The sequence below is a fragment of the Tupaia chinensis genome, unplaced genomic scaffold (genome assembly GCF_000334495.1).
Source record: "Tupaia chinensis unplaced genomic scaffold, TupChi_1.0 Scaffold000248_1, whole genome shotgun sequence".
NCBI classification, from domain to species: domain Eukaryota; kingdom Metazoa; phylum Chordata; class Mammalia; order Scandentia; family Tupaiidae; genus Tupaia; species Tupaia belangeri.
Genome location: NW_006159726.1, coordinates 4,873,268 through 4,892,613, shown reverse-complemented (window position 1 = coordinate 4,892,613; position 19,346 = coordinate 4,873,268). Strand labels below are relative to the sequence as shown.

The window sequence follows — 19,346 nt, the reverse complement described above, 5'->3', positions numbered from 1 at the left end:
AAATATAGTAGAGGAAAGGATTTCTCAGAAGAAAACTAGTGAAGTGATTAAATAGTAATTTTTTGAGAGAAAGAGGCTTTTGGTATGGGGCGTGTGCTCTCACTGGAGAGATGGAAAGCAAGAAATCACCCCCAAGGGGGATGGCCATGCTGCAACCCCTTCTTGTCTATTCTGCTCTTGGGATTTTGAGCATGCATGCACGTGTGCACGCCTGGCATGAGTTTCAAGGTGCCAAGTCCAGTACTTGAACTGCCGTTGACCATGTGGGAGTCCAGCACCCTAGCCACCATGCCATAGTACTTTTGTTTGTTTATTTTAAATAGGAGGTAGAGAAATTTATTTTTTTAAAGGTATCATGTAGGTTTGTGGCTTTTTATCAGTATTTTGTCTAAGTTTTATGTTTTGTGTAAATATTCTTTGATACTAACATCGTACATCATTTTCAGCTAATTACAGCCAAACTTACACAAATAAGTTCCAATATGCCTTCAAGCCCTGATAGCTCTTCTGATTCCTCAACTGGATCTCCTGGAAACCATGGGAATCATTACAGTGATGGTCCCAATCCAGAAGTAGAAAGCTGTTTGCCCGGAGTGGTAAGTAGATAGCATTTTTGAGCTAATACAAGCGGTCTTCACAAAGTTCATGGAAAAATGGTATTAAATACAACTTTATTTTGATACAAGCAAAACTTAAAATCTATACATAGTTTTTTCATAATACGTATTTACCATAGCTTTTTGAAAACCCTTGTATGTGCAATTCATTATGCTAGGGTCTTTGAGAATAAAGAAATACATAAAATAGTTCTTTTTTCTTGAGCCTATAGTTTAATGAAACAAAAATAGCATAACCACATAGTTAATCAACAAGTTCAGAATAGGTTCCTGTGAAAGATGATGTAACCCAGTTGAAATATAAAAAAAAATTTCCCTATAGAGATGGTATCATGTTTACATAGAATTAGTCTATTATACAGCTTAATTATAACACTGTTGAATAAATACATTTAGAAAAATACCACTGTCTTTTGTATTTGTACCACAAAGTGAATCCTCCTTTGAGAACTGTTCATGTAGGAAAATAGCTGCAGTCTTTCTCACATTGTCAGTAACAATCTTTATATCCAAAGAAGCTCCGACTCCACCCTTTCTTACCTCTCTTCTCACACCTCTCAAGAATTTTAATGGCTACAGTACCAACCACTACAATATCAGAAGGATTTGGCTCGCTACAGAAATTGGATTAGGAATGTATTGTGGCAGCCTTTTGTGTGTCAAGAGTCTTAAGTTGTATGTATAAGAGAAAAAGTTTAACAGTGAAAGGCTGTCACAAAGAAATGACTGCAGGTGGCTTGATTAATGTATTCAGAATTGTATGAAGAGATTTTTAAGGTGAGAAGATGGGGAAGGCAAACCATTTCTGAAAGTAGAAATGACATAAGTAGAAGTGTGGCTATTAAGAAATAAGTTTATTTAGGTGACCTTTTCGGGAGAGGAGAAGAGTAATTTACAGGTAATTATTTGGTATATTTTGTATTCTAGATAATGTCGCTGCATCCCAGATACATCTCTTTCCTCTGGCAAGTTGCAGACTTAGGTAGCAGCCTGAATATGCCACCTCTTAGAGATGGAGCAAGAGTATTGATGAAACTTATGCCACCAGGTAAGAGTTTTTAAATGATAAAGCACGTGCTAGACAAAGGGATGTATCAGCAAATTCTGTTTATAAATGGACCGTGCTTTGTGCTGTAGACCATAATAAGGGTTAGCAAACTAAAGCCCATAGGCCAAGTTCTGCCCACCACCTGGTATATAACCGTAGAGCTAAGGATAGCTTCTACACTTTTTTTTAATTGCTAAAGGTTTTGTGCCAATTGCCTGAGAGAGGAGGAAAGAGAAAGCTCCCTTAACAGGGCATGCCACAGTCCCCCTTCCTTTATTCCTTAATTCTGTCAGGATTTTGGGCATGCATGCACATATGTCCAGCATGTTCTTTAAATCTCCTGGTTCAAGATTGGAACTGCGGTTGGCCACATGGCATATGGCTCCCAACACATAGCACTTAACTGCTGCACGATGAGGCTGACCCAATTTCTACACTTTTAAAAAAATGACTTAAAAAAAAAAAAGGAATGACTTTTGTGACACATGAAAAATATATGAAATTTAAATTCTTGTTCCCACAATCCAAGTTTTATTGGTATGCAGCTTATTCATTTATGTCTGGTTTATTCATTAAATCTGTGGTCACTTTTGTCCTAAAACAGCCGAGCACAGTAGTCATGGCAGAGACCATGTGGCCTGATAGCCGAAAATGCTCTCTGGCCCTTTACAGAGAAAGTTTATCTACCTACACCTGGGCTGGAATACAGGTCATGCCTCAGCCACAGCATTCTTCTTCTTTTATTTCTTATAAATAGCCACATTGAACTTGTAGAGTTTATTTTATATCCACGTACCATTGTATCTGTAAATAGTTCTCTTGTACAGCTGTCTTTTTGTCCCTTTTAGATATAGGGTGATTTTTCTGTTTTGTAGATCGAGATTTAACTTTCACATAGTCCCGCATCCTCCCAATATTTGCTTAAATTCGTATATTGCATACATATTTTTTAAGCTGTTTAAAGCTCATCTCGTTTTTTGTCTTTCCCACCCTAGAATCAGCAGCTTCTTTTAGTGAGGGGAAGGTATCTTGAAAGCAGAATTCGAGGACTGTCTTGTGCTCCTCCTTCCCTGACAAGCACTTCTTGGTTCAACTCTACCAATTACCTATGTTTTTCTAACTTCTCTACTGCTTCACTAGTTTATTGATAATTCTCTAGAATTGCTTCCTCTTCTCTGTTTTTCTGAGTTTATATATTTTTACATTGATTTTTTCTCATTTTAGAAAGGTCTGGGGGCGCATTGCTGATAAGTACAGTTCAATACACCATAATTGGCCCAAGTAATTTTTTCTTAAAAGGTTTTTTTTTTCCCCTGTAAGGTGCTTATACTCACTGGAGAGGGGAGAGACAGAGATAGAGACAGAAAGTGAAAAATCACCCTCCAGGAGGGATGGACATGCCACAATCTCTTCTCTATTCTCCTCTTGGGATTTTAGGCACACGTGCACACAGTATTCGTTTTAAGCCACCGAGTCTGGGACTCGTAACTGCAGTCGACCATGTGGGAGTCTAGCAACATAACCCCACCATCTGCTGGTTCCAGTCCAAATAATAATGTTTAAGACTGTCTTGTTCTGTTGTTGCCCTTTTCTGCAGTTAGACTCTATGTTAGCCTTTCTCAACCTGCTTTCCGATTCTTAGGAGACAGAATCAGTTTACATGCTAGTTTCTTAGCTTAAGCCTCTCTCAAAGATTTTATTTTATTCCCATCTGCCATGCTTGTTAGAATTTGTGTTTCATTTACTAGTGTCTCAGTGGCAGTCATTGCTTTATATATGCAGATTCAGCCTTTATAACATTTAAAAAAGACTTATTTATCTATTTGGTGTGATGTCATGACACTTTAAAACACAAACTCACCACAGAATCCTTGATCTTGTCATTTGAGTTTAATGCCACCAGGTGGCAAAAGTGAGCTCTTGGCAAGCAGCTTAAGAGGATACTTGTACCATATTTTATATAATCAAACATACTATCTAAATTCTTAATGGCCAATTTTTAGAAAAGCCAGTAATGATTGTATTATCATAAAAAATAGACTTTAGAGTCAAATAGATTTGAGTTCAAACTCTGCTTCTAGTTTTTACTTTGCGACATTAGAAATAAGTTTTCTTTGCTTTTCAGAGCTTTCTTTTTCTGAGGAAGCTGAGCCTAATAACTTTTTCATAGAATTGCTGGGATTAAATGAGGTGATATATGGAAAATCTGTAGCCTAGTGACTGGCACTTAGTATTCAACAAATGTTAACCAACTGTGTCACTACGGTGTCGTAGACACAAACACACAGACTCCTTCCTATAAGAAAGGAAGCAGGATTTCTGAAAAGGAAGTGATAAATTCTGCTTGTAGCTGTGATAACTAACTGTAGCATTTGGGTAATCACTTAGTGTTTAAATGGAAAATAAAAGAATCAGTAGCTTTTCTCCAGGTCATTAACTTACTTCCATTAGTTAATTCTGAGTCTGCTTGGAGTCAGGTCCCACTATTATGATTTACTATTGAACTTAGAAGTTCTGTAGTCTTTTCTGTGGATAATTCAATCTCTTATAACCTTGGCTATACTTGAGGAGCTCCTTTGTCCATTCTGTATATGCGTTAGGAAAAGACTATTGTCCAATACTAGAGTGGTTAAAATGAATACTGTTTACCAAGCAGAATAAGTTGCTTTTCCGCTTATAAGCTTTTGTAGGAGTTTCATAGGAGTTTGATCTGTTATCATAAGATAGGCCGCTGTGTGTCTGTAAGCTTTTCACACTAATTAATTCCTTTAAACCACAAAACACTCATAAGCGAAAGTTACTTTTTTTTTTTTTTAAGAGGTTTTTGCCTTAGGGCGTGCTCACTTGCCAGGGAGGGAGACAGATAGAGACGGTGAGAGGGAAAGTGAGAAATCACCGCCAAGAGGGGATGGTAGTTATTTTATTCATCATTATTTAAAATTTTTATTTATTTAATTTGACCAGAGAGAGACGCATAGAGAGGAAAGTGAGAAAGTAAGCCACTAGGTCCGGGATTCGAACCTTGGTCGCTCATGTGAGAGTGTCGAACGCCTTAGCCACCATCCACCTGCTGGCCCCTATTTATTATTTTTTTAATTTGCTCATAGTGGGGAGGGGTACTGAGAAAGCAAGCTGCCAAGTACAGGACTCAAACCATGATCAGCCATGTGGGAGTCCAGCCACCTTAACCACTACACCAGCTGTCGGCCCCTATTTTCTTTTTTGTTTGTTTGTTTGTTTTCAGAGGGATTTTTGCCATAGGTTGCACTGTGCTTGCTGGAGGGACCGACAGCGACAAAGTGAGAAATCAACCCCCAGCAGGGGTGGCCATGCTGCAATCCCTTCTCTATTCTCCTCTTGGGATTGTGGGCACATGCTCACGTGCCCACTGTGATTTTCAAGCCACCGGGTCCAGGACTCGAATTGCAGTCACCTGCATGGGAGTCCAGTGACGTAACTGTTTCACTGTCCGCTGGTCCCCCCGTCCCCCTTTTCCTTTTTCTTCAGTTTTTTGCCATAGGATGTGTGTGCTTGCTGGAGAGAGACAGAAAGGGAAAGTGAAAAGTCACCTCCTGGATATGGCCACTGCACAACCCCTTTCTCTCCATTTTCCCCCTGGGATTTTTTTTTTTTTTTTTTTTTTAAGAATTATTTTATTTAACTTTCTTTCCTTTCCATTTCCTTGCCCTTCCTCCCTCCTTTTCCTCCCTTCCTTCCTTCCTTCCTTCTAGTTTGACCAGAGAGGGAGAGAGAGAAAGTGAGGAAGCAAACCGCCAGGTCCGGGACTTGAACCATGGTCGGCCATGTGCGAGTCCAGTGCCCTTAACCACCACACCACCTGCCAACCTCATTCCCTGGGATTTTTGACATGTGTGCATATGTGCCCATTGTGATTTTTAAGCTGCTGGGTCGAGGACTTGAACTGCATTCAGCCATCTGGGAATCTAACACCTTAACCACCACACCATCTGCTAGCCCTGTACTAATTTTTTAGATTTTTTTCTTTTAAATAGAGGTTGTGTGCATGCCTGCATGGGTACACATTATAAGGAGTGTGAGGATGTCGTGAGAGTGTATGTGCACGTGTGAGTAGTGGGGGTAGGCAGTGGCTAGAATTTAGGACTAATCATGCCATAGTTCTTTTCCCCTCCAGTTTTCTGTCCCATCAGGATCCTGGGTGCACATTCCCAGTGTGTTTTTCAGGATGCATGTTACATGACTCAAACCCTGCCTATGTGAGATCTGGTTTCCTTTGTACAGCACTTAACCACTACACTGCAGACTTGGCCCATATCTATTATTTAAAAATAAGGAAAACTTGAGCAGAGATGGTTATTTAACTTTGAACACACAACTTAAGTGCTAGTTCTAAGAGTCACGTGTATGCAGTTGGGCTCCAAAAGTTTGTACCATTAATGTTTCTGTTAACTTTTCATTGTTTTCTGTACCTTTTACTTTTTTTTTTTTTAGATTTATTTTTTATTTAATTTTATTTGTTAGAGAAAGGGAAAATAAGAAAAGCTGCCAGATCCAGGACTTGAACTGCGGTTGGCCATGTGGAAGTTTAGCACCTTAAACATTACGCCACCTGCCAGACTCATACTTCTGTTTTAATTACCAGAGGGTACATGTATTTGCTAGAGACAGAGGAAGAAAGCACCCCACAGTGGGGTGTGAATGCAATCCCTTCTCCATTTCTCCATCCTGTCAGGATTTGGAGTACATGTGCCTGGTGTGTTTTTCAAGTTCCCAGGGCTGGGAAGTCACATTGGCTGGCCATAGGACAAGACATGCACATTTTGTTCTTTAAAATTTTGGGGTGCAGGACCAGCAGATGACGTAATGGTTATGCCTCTGGACTCCCACATAGTCAACCGTGGTTTGAGTCCTGGACTCTGCAGCTTTAAACTCATGCCAGGCACGTGTGCGTGCCCAAAATCCCAGGAGAAGGGATTATAGCATGGCCATCCCCCTGGGGAAGGGTAATTTCTCACTTTCTTGTCTCTTTGTCTTTCTGGCGAGCGCATGTGCCCTCGCCTAAAAAACCTCTGCCTAAAACAAAACTTGGGGTGGGGATAAATAGATAGTGTTAGTGGTTGAGGTACTGAATTCCTACACGGTAAACAGCGGTTTGGTGGCTTTAAAAATCACACTGAGCCCCTTTGTGTACATGCATAAAATCCCTAAAGGAGAATGCCGAAGGGATTATGGCATGGCCAACTCCCCTTGGAGGTACTTGTTCACTTTCCTGTCTCTGGTGAGTGCACCTTAAAAATAAAGGACTTGGGGTGGAGAGAAGCAATCTTGCTCATGAAGGCTTTTGGTTTGTTTGTTTGTTTAATTTATATATTTTGTTTTTGTTTTTCAGTCATAAGATAGTTTTATCTTAAGATTGATTGATTATCAGACTACTTTCCAATATAGATCATTCTTCAGTTTGAATGTTTGATACCTGATGCTTAATTGTATTATGAGATTATTTTAAAATTTTTTTCTTTTACTTTGTTACTCTAAGAGAAACTTGTGTTTTAATATGATAAAAACATCAAAGCTTTGCTTTGAGGTGAAAATTACACGTTTTTAAATATTTACTTTTTAGGGTTCAGCTTCTTGGGTTCATTAAGTCTCTTTCATTGAAGCAAGGCAATTTACACATAGTGCCATGGGGCCAAATAATAGTTACATTAGAGAGAAGTACTTATAATTGTTTTTCTTTTAAAATTATTTTCAGTCAGAACTATTGGGTTATCGAGAAAGTCATGATGTATTTTTGCAACGAACTGATACTTCCTTTATGAAACATACTATGCTTTTTTCAGTCTCCAGTGGTGAGGAAGACGTGTTGATTGAATGTCCCTGAATAAGAGATCACTCCCTCTGTGTGTAGGTTCACTGTGTAAAGAGCTTGGTTGAGGTTTTGTGTTTTTTGTCACTTCAGGTCTCATTATGTCTTGAGAAATGTGTGCCTACAGCTCAACTAAATTGATAATACTATACTGAAAGTCTTCAAAATACCAAAAATGAAATAAGAATGCATGAATTATTTTGTTTCAGAGTTGTCTCTTTTTCTTACAGATAGCACAACAATAGAGAAGTTAAGAGCTATTTGTTTAGACCACGCCAAACTTGGAGAAAGCAGCCTTAGTCCATCTCTCGACTCACTTTTCTTTGGTCCCTCCGCCTCTCAAGTGCTATACCTAACAGAGGTTGGTTTTTTCCCTTTTGAATCTATTCCTCTTAAATTGACCTTGTATATGGTAATGTGAAGAATGTGGAGAAAACTTTAATAAAAATATTCTTGAAGGAAGAGCCTTGGGACCAGCAGTTAGCATAATGGCTATGTCGCTGGACTCCCACGTAGTCGACCGCGGTTCGTGTCCCGGACCCGGTGGCTTAAAACTCACGCCAGGTGCATTTGAAGAGATCAAGAATTTTCTAACATAGATGAAATGGGAAGTGGAAGAAGTTATTAAATACATGTTTTCAAAAATCTTTTAATATAGTTCTCTCTCCCAACCTCTCTTTTTTTTCTCCAGGTAGTCTATGCCTTGTTAATGCCTGCTGGTGCACCTCTGGCTGATGACTCCTCTGATTTTCAGTTTCACTTCTTGAAAAGCAGAGATCAAGAAATTTCTAACATAGATGAAATGGGAAGTGGAAGAAGTTATTAAATACATGTTTTCAAAAATCTTTTAATATAGTTCTCTCTCCCAACCTCTCTTTTTTTTCTCCAGGTAGTCTATGCCTTGTTAATGCCTGCTGGTGCACCTCTGGCTGATGACTCCTCTGATTTTCAGTTTCACTTCTTGAAAAGCGGTGGCCTACCCCTTGTCCTGAGTATGCTAACCAGAAATAACTTCCTACCGAATGCAGATATGGAAACTCGGAGGGGGGCCTACCTCAATGCTCTTAAAATAGCCAAACTGTTGCTAACTACCATTGGCTATGGCCACGTTCGGGCAGTGGCAGAAGCTTGTCAGCCAGGTGTGGAAGGCGTGAATCCTATGACATCGGTAATACAGAGTTTTTTAAAACATTTTTATAGTAATAGTAACATTTTATTATAACCATTATTATTATTATTATTATTTTAATTTGACCAGCGAGGGACGGGGGAGGGGTGAATGAGAAATAAGCCCCAGTTCTGGGACTTGAACCATGGTCAGCCATGTTGGGACTCCAGTGCCCTTGACCACCACGCCACCTACCAGCCTCAATAATAGTAATTTTTAAAGTTAAACATCTCAAAAATTCTTAAAGGTACAATTAACGATAAACTAAAAATGTTAAAAGTTCCTTTCTAGTGGTAACTTACTATAGAGTTTTACTATATCAGATTACATTTGTATGTAAAATGCATGTGCTACTAATCTGAAAGGATAGGTCTTAATTTCTGCTTAGCTTTCAGTCATTTAGTGTTTTTTTAATTTTATTTTCCTTTATTCATGATAGTATGTTTATGTATACACGTGAGAGAGACAGACAGATACCCTTCCACAGGGCCTGGTCACACTGTGATCCTATTTCCTCTAGTCCTCCAGCCTAAATCGTGGCTCTCAGATACTAGCCTGCCATTTTCCAGGCTGTCCTGGCCAGGAATTCAGACCACAGTTGCCACGTGGGACCCACAATGCCTTACCACTATGCCATAGGACTGACTCTTTATTGTCAATTATTTTATATTTGTGTTTTTCTTTTAATCATTTTTTAATTGCTAGAGGGTGCATGCAATCATAAGAGAGAGAAAACACTCCTCTAATGGGGCATAGGCATGCATGCACAAATGCCTTGCATGTTTTTCAAGCTCCTGAGATCAGGATTTGAACCATTATTGGCATGTGGAATCTGGCTTCCTATGCTTCATTACAAAGCTGGCCCTCAATTATTGTAAACCTAATAAAAATTCTTATCTGAATCTCTTATTAACTTGTGTCTGCCACATAATATGAAGATTGTTTATGAGAAGTCAAACATTTAATTCCAACTATAATTTTAGTTCCTTTATATATATCATAAGTGATGGTTTTACTAAGTAACTGATAGAAAAGTTTCAGGGATAAAGATTTTATTTCTTGGGACCAGAAGGTTGCACAGTGGTTATGTCACTGGTCTCCCACGTGGTTGTTCATGGTTTGAGGCCCAGACCCGGTGGCTTTAAACTCAAACTGGGTGTGTGTGTGTGTGTGTCCAAGATCCCAGGAGGAGAATGGAGGAGAAGGGATTGCAGTGGGGCCATTACCCCTGAGGGTTGATTTTTCACTGTCTCTATCTCTATCCAGTGAGCACATGTGCCCTAAGGCAAAAAACCTCTTTTTTAAAAAAAAAAAAATCGCACACAAAAAATGACTTTTTTGGGGACCAGTAGTGACATGGTTAAGACACATGGCCACCTGTGATTTAAGTCCTGGACCCAACAGCTTGAAAATGATACCAGGCATGTATGCATGTGTGCCCAGAATCCTGAAAGAGGAGATTGTAGCATGACCATGCCCCTTAGGGGGCGATTTCTTACTTTTCTTCTCAGTGTCTCTCTTTGTTGAGTTGCATGTGTTTTATGACAAAAACCTAAAACAACAGCAAATTCTTTTATTTCTTTGGGTAGGGTTTAGTGTTTCTTTGTTTGTTTGTTTGTTTGTTTGTTTGCTTTTAAGATAGTTTGCCATAGGGCATGTATGCTTGCCAGAGACAGAAAGCGAGAAATCACCCCCTGGGGGGATAGCTACGCTGCAGGTCCTTTTCCTCCATTTTTCTCTCTGGATTTTGGGCAAGCATGCACATATGCTTAGCGTGAGTTTTAAGCTGCCAGGTCCAGGATTTGAACCACGGTTGACTATGGGAGTTTAGTGACATAATGATTGCACCATCTGCTGGTCCTAGTATGGTTTAGATCTTAATCAAAGAGATTGGGATGTAGACAATTATGATATCACATATAGTTGTTTTAGGTGTGATAATATGGTTATGTTTAAAAGGAAGAGCCTTGGGACCAGCAGTTAGCATAATGGCTATGTCGCTGGACTCCCATGTAGTCGACCGCGGTTCGTGTCCTGGACCCGGTGGCTTAAAACTCACGCTGGGTGCATATGCGTGCATGCCCAAGATCCCAGGAGGAGACTGGAGGAGAAGGGATTTCGGCGTGACCATCCCCCCTGGGGGGTGATTTCTCGCTTTCTGTCTCTCTGTCTCTCTCTGTCTGGCGAGCGCACGTGCCCTACAGAAAAAACCTCTTCCATAAAAAAGGAAGAGCCTTTATACTTGCTGAAAAAGTTACTTTAAAAATGCTATGTAATGGGTAGATGTGAGTTTCTTAACTATTCTCTCCACTTTTGATATGTGTTACAAGTTTTCTATAGGGACCAGCAATTGGCATAATGGCTATGGCGCTGGACTCCCATGTAGTCGACTATGGTTCAAGTCCTGGACCCGGTGACTTAAACTCAGGCCGGTCGCATGTGCGTGTGTGTCCAAGATCCCAAGAGGAGAACAGAGAAGGGATTGTGGCATAGCCATCCCCCCTGGGGGGTGATTTCTCACTTTCTGTCTCTATCTTTCTGGCTAGCACGTGCGCCCTATAGCAAAAGCCTCTCCAAAAAAAGAAAAAAAAATTCCATAGAAAGTAAAATGGCTTACATTTTTTTGTATTTTTTCTTTGTGTTAAAGAATCATTTTATTTCACTTAATTTGTTGAGAGAGAGGGAGAGAGAAAGTGAGAAAGCAAGCCAGTTCCAAGACTCGAACTGTGGTCGGCCATGTGGGAGTCCAGCACCTTTAACCACCATGGTACCAGCCGGCCCCAACTTTTGTATTTTTTCTTATTGTAGGTCATCTTTGTTAGGACATGTAAAAAGCAGTTTTTAATTAGGTTTAAAAAAGATAGGTTCTAAGGATAAAGATGCATTCTTGTCATGATTTCCAGACACAGGTGCTTAATGATGTGCATACCTCCCGTTTTACCTTTCTTCCAATATTTACTCAGATGATGTCTCAGTATGGGTACAGAGGTACATAATAGCCTCTAATCTCGGCTCATGGTCAGCAGTGAGCCAAATGCAAAATTAGGAATAATAGAAATCTCTTAAATAATGTAGAAATATTAGTAATATATAAAGGGAGGTTAAAACTTGGAGGCCGTCTAATTTGCCTGGCTAACAATTATCTCATAAAGTTAATGTTTTTTTATCTTACTGGTGAATTTAAATATTGGTTATATTATTATGTACAAGTACTGTTACCTTCTATACATTAGTCCTATTATTATTCTTTATTTTGATATTCCTTAATTTTTCTCCTTTTCAATGCAAAAATTAAATTGGGGAATGTGAACAGGATCTTTCCAGTGTTGTGTATATAAGCGATGAATAATACTTTACTGAATTTTACTGAGTCTCTAAATGAGGTTAGAACTAGTTCTATCAGTTTATCATTTATCCTCTGCAAATTAAGTTGAGCTCATGGGACCAGCAGGTGGCGTGGTGGCTGAGATGCTGGACACTCCCACATGGCCAACCATAGTTTAAGTCCTGGACCTGGTGGCTTGCTTTCTCATTAAAAAAGGAACTTGAGGTCATACGTAGAGACAAGGTCAGATTGATCTAGAATGAGGGTTTTCAGAGACCTGTGGCACTCCCGTGCACAAGAACAGTGAAGCCTACACCTTGGCAAGGTGCGTTTTTTGTGCAAAGTGCCACAGATTCTACAGTGACTGTGTGGGAGGAGGGCATCCTGAGGGAGTGGTGATGGATGAGGAGCAAATGGTGGACCTAGTCCATACAAAGTATTTACTCCAAATGTTTCACTTTTTTTTTAGGTCAACCAAGTTACTCACGATCAAGCAGTGGTGCTACAAAGTGCCCTTCAAAGCATTCCTAATCCATCATCTGAGTGTATGCTTAGAAATGTGTCAGTTCGTCTTGCACAGCAGATATCTGATGAGGTTAGTAGCATAAGGATTATCTTACACATGCGTATACACACACATATATATCATGTATTATGTATGTGTTACATTATATATGTTAACATAAAGGCTATTTTAAGGACCTTTTTAATGTTCCCAAATCCACTCACTATAGTCATTCTAGATTAACTTCCTTTAGCACGAACTTTATTATTAATATTAGTACTTTGGAGGGTGTGTGTGTATAAGACAGGGTCTCAGTAGTGTTGCCATCCTTCTGCCACAGTCTCCCCAGCTGGAACTACAGGAATGTGCCATCACGTCCAGCTGTTTTATATAGGGTCTAGCTATGTTGCTCAGGCCAGCACTGTCTTAGCCTTTTCAGGTTGCTGGGATGACAGGCAGATACCACTGTGGAAGCCTTTAGGTTGTATCAGCAATTAAGCCTGGGCCTCCCATGTAGTCTGAGCATAGCATCTTTTTTTTTTTTTTTTTTTGGAAAGGTTTTTGCTATAGGGCACGTGCGCTCGCCAGACAGACAGAGAGAGACAGAGAGACAGAAAGCGAGAAATCACCCCCCAGGGGGGATGGCCACGTCGCAGTCCCTTCTCCTCCATTCTCCTCTCTGGACCTTGGTCATGCACACACACGCACCCGGTGTGAGTTTAAGCTACCAGGTCCGGGACTCGAACTACGGTCAAGTACATGGGAGTCCAGCGACATAGTCATTATGCTAACTGCTGGTCCCTCTGAGCATAGCATCTTAACAGAGTGTGCCATTGCAGCTGGGCCAGTACTTTGTTGCTTTGTTTTCAATTTTTTTTGCTGTAGGGCACCTGGGCTCAGTGGGGACAGAGATAGAGAAGGAAGGAAAGGGAGGAAGTACACCCCCTCAAAGACCATGCCACAGTCCCTTCCTTCAGTTCTCCTTTCAGGATTTTGGGCACACACATACATGCACCTGGTATGAGTTCTAAGCCGCTGGGTTTGGGACTTGAACTATGCAGTCAGTCCTATGGGATCCAACTACCTTTAACCTCCACACTATCTGCTGGCTCACTACTTTCTGTTCTTAAGCAACTTTACAGTAAATAGCATACTCTTGAAGTGTGTAGTTCAGTGAATTTTGACAAATGCATGTATGTGTGAAAGCACTGCCACAATGAAGACACTATTTTCATCACTTCTATGCCCCTTGCCAGTCCATTTCTCCCTTCCCCTCCTGGCCCTGTGTAACCACTGACCTTTTCATACCTATAGAATAGTTTTGATTTCCTCAAATTTAATACAAATGTATCATGCAGTTCATGTTCTTTTGTGTCTGGCTTATTTCACTAAGAATAATGACATTGAGAATCATCTTTGTTGTGTGGGCCATTCCATTTTATTACTGAGTAGTATCCCGTTCTGAATATTCCACATTTTTCTTCATTATTTCCCTTTTTTAGCTTTGAATAAGGCTACTATGGACATTTTATACAAGTGCTTATGTTCGACATGTGTTTTCATTTCTCATTAACAGTTGTAATTATTCATTATCTTGCAGGCTTCCAGATACATGCCAGATATTTGCGTAATAAGAGCTATACAAAAAATTATCTGGGCATCAGGATGTGGGGCCTTACAGCTAGTGTTTAGCCCAAATGAAGAAATTACTAAAATTTACGAGAAGGTAAGAATTATCACGGCATTGTATTTCTTTTTTAAATAAATATCACTTAATTGAGCGTATAGTTAAATTCTGATTACATTTGCTGTCTTTAAATATCCAATCACTTGCATTTTAATCTTTGAAAATTAACTGGTAGCTCTAGTTAGAATTGCTGTAAAATTTTATTTTGAAAATAAAGTAGTTAATCCTACCATGTGACTCCTTTTTTGTTGGGGTTGAGAGGGATATTTTTGCTACAGGGGATGTGTGCTTACCAGAGAAAGAAGGATAGAAATAGAGAAATCAAGAAAAAGGGATAGAAATGGAGAAATCACCCCTGGGGTGGGGGGGTAGCCACACTGCAGTCCCTTTTCCTCCATTCTCATCTCAGGATTTCAGGCATGCATGTACATGCACTCGGCATGAGTTTCAAACCACCAAGTCCAGTACTTAAATTGTGGTTGACTATGTGGAAGTCCACTGCCTTAACCACCATGCCATCTGATGGTCTCAAGATTGCCTTTTTCCCTTGCTATGGGACAAGTACACACACACGGGAGAGAGAGTTGGGGATAGTGAGAAATCACTCCCACAGAGGGAATGGCTACCCTGTGGTCCCTTTTCTTCCACTCTCCTTTCAGGATTTTGGGTATGCAGGCACACAAACCCAGTGTTTTTTTCATGCTGTTGGGTCCAGGACTTAAACCATAAAGCTGACCATGTGGGATCCAGCTGCCTTAAACCACTACACCACTGGCTGGCCCTGGTTACTGCTTTTTGATTAATAAAGTCATACTGGAATCCAGTACCTACCCAAGCATATTGTAGACTGTAAGAGTGTTCAAAGTCTGTTTAAACAGTTGTCCAAGACGATTGATCGTAAATAAAATGGCACTAATCAAAAATAGTTCACTTCCATGCCAGAGTGGTGGTTCTTTTTTTTTTTTTCATCTGTCATCATTTTTCAGTTTGACCAGAGAGAGAAAGGGGAAGCAAGAAAACAAACCATCAGGTCTAGGACTTGAACCATGGTCAGCCATGTGGGAGTCCAACACCCTTAACCACTACACCACCTGCTGGCCCCCCAGTGGTTTTTGAGAAGGGAATGGTTGTTGAAACAAAAGGACACAACTCAGAAGGATCCTAGGAGTCTGAAGAACAAATAAGGAGATGATATGTTCAGAATGTTCTTTCAGCCCTTCTTGGAACATAGCAAAATACTGGAATTAAATTTCATTTTCTGTTGTAGTATAGTAATTTCTGGTCTTCTAAGGGGACCTCAAGTTGCAGGTAAAGAGGCTGAGGCCAAGTAGTTTAACTGGGTATGTAAATTTTAATAACTGACTTGAAGTTGTGTGAGGTTTATTTTTAAATGTCGATTTTAATTTGCTGGTAATTATAATTTTACAGACCAATGCAGGCAATGAGCCGGACTTGGAAGATGAACAGGTCTGCTGTGAAGCATTGGAAGTGATGACATTGTGTTTTGCCCTGATTCCAACAGCCTTAGATGCTCTTAGTAAAGAAAAGGCTTGGCAGACTTTTATTATTGACTTACTGTTGCACTGTCACAGCAAGTGAGTATCTGCTTTAATTTAAGAAGTATGATCTTGTATTTGTAAGCTGAAATGAATGAATTGATTCTGTAAAAATGGATCCTAGAAATCAGTATTTATTCTCTCTAGCATTTGTTACTAACCAAAATTTTATTTAACAGTTTTGCTTAACCTTAATTTGTTACATTTTATTCTCTGCCAAATGGTAACCTCAATTCTTAAAGTAGTCAGTTTTTCTAAGTTCAGGGTTCAATAGCCCATTTTTTAAAAATCTGGCTTACAAGATTTAAGTGAAATAGGATACTAATATCCTATCTTGGATTCATAGATGCCGGATTTTTAAAGTCAAACTGTTCATTTGATGTGAAATTTATGAGACAGGATGCTCTGAGTATAGAAAAATCAATTATAAAGCCCTTGTTCTCAATTCAAGAATATTTAATCAGCGACGACAGTAATTTTGTTTTTTGCTTTTTATGCAAGTCAGAGAAATAGAAAATGTTGATTCTTATCTTCCTAAATCTGAAAAATCACAACACAGACAAATTCTTGAATGTTGAAAATCCTGAAAGCTGAAAATGACAATTCCCATTGGGAAAAAAAGCCTATTTAAGAGGGGTATACCAAAACATAGACACTTTCCAAAAAGAGCAGCGCCATGTTAAAAATACATACATAGCAGCTGGATGGTGACAGTGGGAAAATGACACTGTGAGGTTGAACTGTAGGGAGGTTCTGAGTTTGCATTGGAAGACTCCCCTGAGTATGCTCTTATGCGCCTGTGATCTGGGACAGACTGAAGCTGAGGGGCTAATCTTGGCATCAAAATCCTGTTGGGGGTGTGATCTCTCTCTTGCTCATGGAAGAAAAAATGAATATGACTATTTCTTTTTAGAATTTTTATGTTTAGGTGTTTCCCCTACAACTTTTAAATTGTGCACATTTTGCAATTCACTGTGCAATAATATACGCCATACTGATTTGTGTGGGTTTTGTTTTGTTTTGTTTTGTTTTTGCAAATTCAGCCCCACAAAAGTACATTTTCACAATGTTGGTAAGCATTGAAGATGTGTACTTTTCATACAGCTGCATTTGTGAAAGATAAAATTTCTTGAGATTTCTGCTCTTTGGGCAGCTCCCTATGAGCTGGTGTAACCCATTGTGGTTGGGTTTTTTGTTTCTGTGTTATTTTGTTGTGTTAATACAGGGTCTTGCCATTTCGTGGTCCTCCTGAGCACCTGAGTCCATAGGCAAACCTGGCACTGCCAGATAGGGTCTAGCTTTGTTACTTATGCTGGCTGTGAGCTCTTGGTCTTCCTGCCTCAGCTTCTCTAATAGCTGGGTCTACAGGAATGTGACACCATGTCAGACCTTTTTAGGGTAGGCCAGGGTGATCTCAGCCTGTCCAGTAGCAAGAAAAACCAGTATGAACTACCATCACTGGGCCTTTGTCATGGGGTTTTGATCTGCCTCATCAAAAGACTTAGGTTTTCTGTCACAGTAATTCAGATGATCGCATACAATTATCAGTCATAATGATATGTGTGTATGTATTTTTCTTTGACCTAGTTCTTCATGAATATGGTTCGTCTGCTCTGTTAATACATGAGCAACTATCATTAGTGTACTTGAGTGTTAATGCTTGCAAAAATACATACGTTTTTGTTGCCTATTTTACTGTATAAAGCAGCCTGTGAAGTGTTGTTTCATTTTTTTATGTTTCTCAAATAATCCCCCTTTGAAAATGAAAATAAATGTCTTTTAAAGGATTTTTCTACTTACTTTTTTCCAGAATTACATTTTCCGGACTTTAGAGATTTTGTTCAGTCTGGATTGCAACATTGAGGGTTATGGCCAAAACCTGTTTTTTGAAATCACTAGTAAAAGGGGGCATTTGCAGCAATACAACAGGACATAAGAATTTTGGTAGAAAAATGGAATTAAAGTACAAGCTTATTTTGGTGCAAAATATTTTGAGATGTATGCATAATTTTTTCATAATACATATTTTCCGTAAAGACCACTTATATCCTTAAAACAGCTGTTGTTCTGAAGCACAATTGAACCAAACTTTTGTGGAAAGCCTAAAAGATGCATAAGGCTTACTGTGGAGCATTTTTTTAATCTAGAGAAGCATCTCCAGCCTGCTCTGAGAGAAGTGTTAGAAGATATCCCTCAAACTCTAGTGACAACTGAGGGCATAGTCCTGGCTATACAGCTTACTACATTCATTTATTATGTATTATTGCCTTCATTGCTTAAAGCAGGGCTGCCTTGTAGCCTTATTAGTAATTTCTTTCTTCCCCTTTCTCTTTCTTCCCTAAGGGAAAAAAAAGTATTAGGACTTTTTTTTTTTTTTAATGGAAATAATGAATTAACTGTGGAATATTTTTCTTGCAGAACTGTTCGTCAGGTGGCACAGGAGCAGTTCTTTTTAATGTGCACCAGATGTTGCATGGGACACAAATTAACTGTGGAATATTTTTCTTGCAGAACTGTTCGTCAGGTGGCACAGGAGCAGTTCTTTTTAATGTGCACCAGATGTTGCATGGGACACAGGCCTCTACTTTTCTTCATTACTCTACTCTTTACCGTTCTAGGGGTGAGATATTTTTAATGTGCTTATCAATGATTCATTGTTCTAACAAGAAGTGTTTATGGTTTTAAGTTACATTGATGTTTGGTCCGTCTATATTTAATAAGTAAAATAATTAGTAATTTTCCATACTGTTTTAGTCTTCTGGTCTAGTTAACTGTTTTTCAGAAGTGGATTCTGAGCATGGACACACAAATAAACATTACTCAACTTTATTGTTTACAGAGCACAGCCAGAGAGAGAGCTAAACATTCAGGCGACTACTTCACTCTTTTAAGGCACCTTCTTAATTACGCTTACAATAGTAATATTAATGTACCTAATGCCGAAGTTCTTCTTAATAACGAAATCGACTGGCTTAAAAGAATTAGGGTAAGTTGTAGTTAATTATGTTTATCATTTTTAATAGTTTCTTATTAATGGATGGTTTTAAGTATTCTTGAATTGTTTACATCAAAAAGGGCAAATAGACTAGCACTTTTTATCATAACAATTGTATTATCTTAGGCAAATTGCATAGAATTTCTTTATTTCTAAGAAGATTTATCATTTCTAGCCTTCAGATTAGCTTTTCTTCTCATGGTTCATAAAGCCAGCCTCTACAAAGTTCTAAAAAAACTTAAAACTTGCATGAGTGGAAAGGTGGAAAGGAATGATCTCACATTCCTACAGTGCTCTATCTTGTTCTGGTTCTTCTTTCCCTCTTTACCTCCCATTTTATAAGTTAGGTATTTTATTTTATTTTTTTCTTTGGGGCAGGATGATGTTAAAAGAACAGATGAAACAGGTGTTGAAGAAACGATCTTGGAAGGCCACCTTGGGGTGACGAAAGAGTTACTGGCCTTCCAAACTCCTGAGAAAAAGTTTTATATTGTTAAAAGAACAGGAGAAACAGGTGTTGAAGAAACGATCTTGGAAGGCCACCTTGGGGTGACGAAAGAGTTACTGGCCTTCCAAACTCCTGAGAAAAAGTTTTATATT

The 19,346-nt window shown here is 39.2% G+C and overlaps 1 protein-coding gene across 1 annotated transcript in view; it reads left to right on the top strand.

Annotated features, from left to right (window-relative positions):
* The window catches only part of USP9X (ubiquitin specific peptidase 9 X-linked), a 101,275-nt gene that overhangs the window by 46,050 nt on the left and 35,879 nt on the right, over positions 1-19,346 (top strand). The window contains 10 exon segments of the mRNA XM_014587941.2: positions 447-596; positions 1,545-1,665; positions 7,741-7,871; positions 8,400-8,678; positions 12,473-12,598; positions 14,109-14,234; positions 15,624-15,790; positions 18,263-18,371; positions 18,591-18,737; positions 19,125-19,260. Of these exon segments, the coding sequence (XP_014443427.1) occupies positions 447-596; positions 1,545-1,665; positions 7,741-7,871; positions 8,400-8,678; positions 12,473-12,598; positions 14,109-14,234; positions 15,624-15,790; positions 18,263-18,371; positions 18,591-18,737; positions 19,125-19,260 (1,492 nt within the window).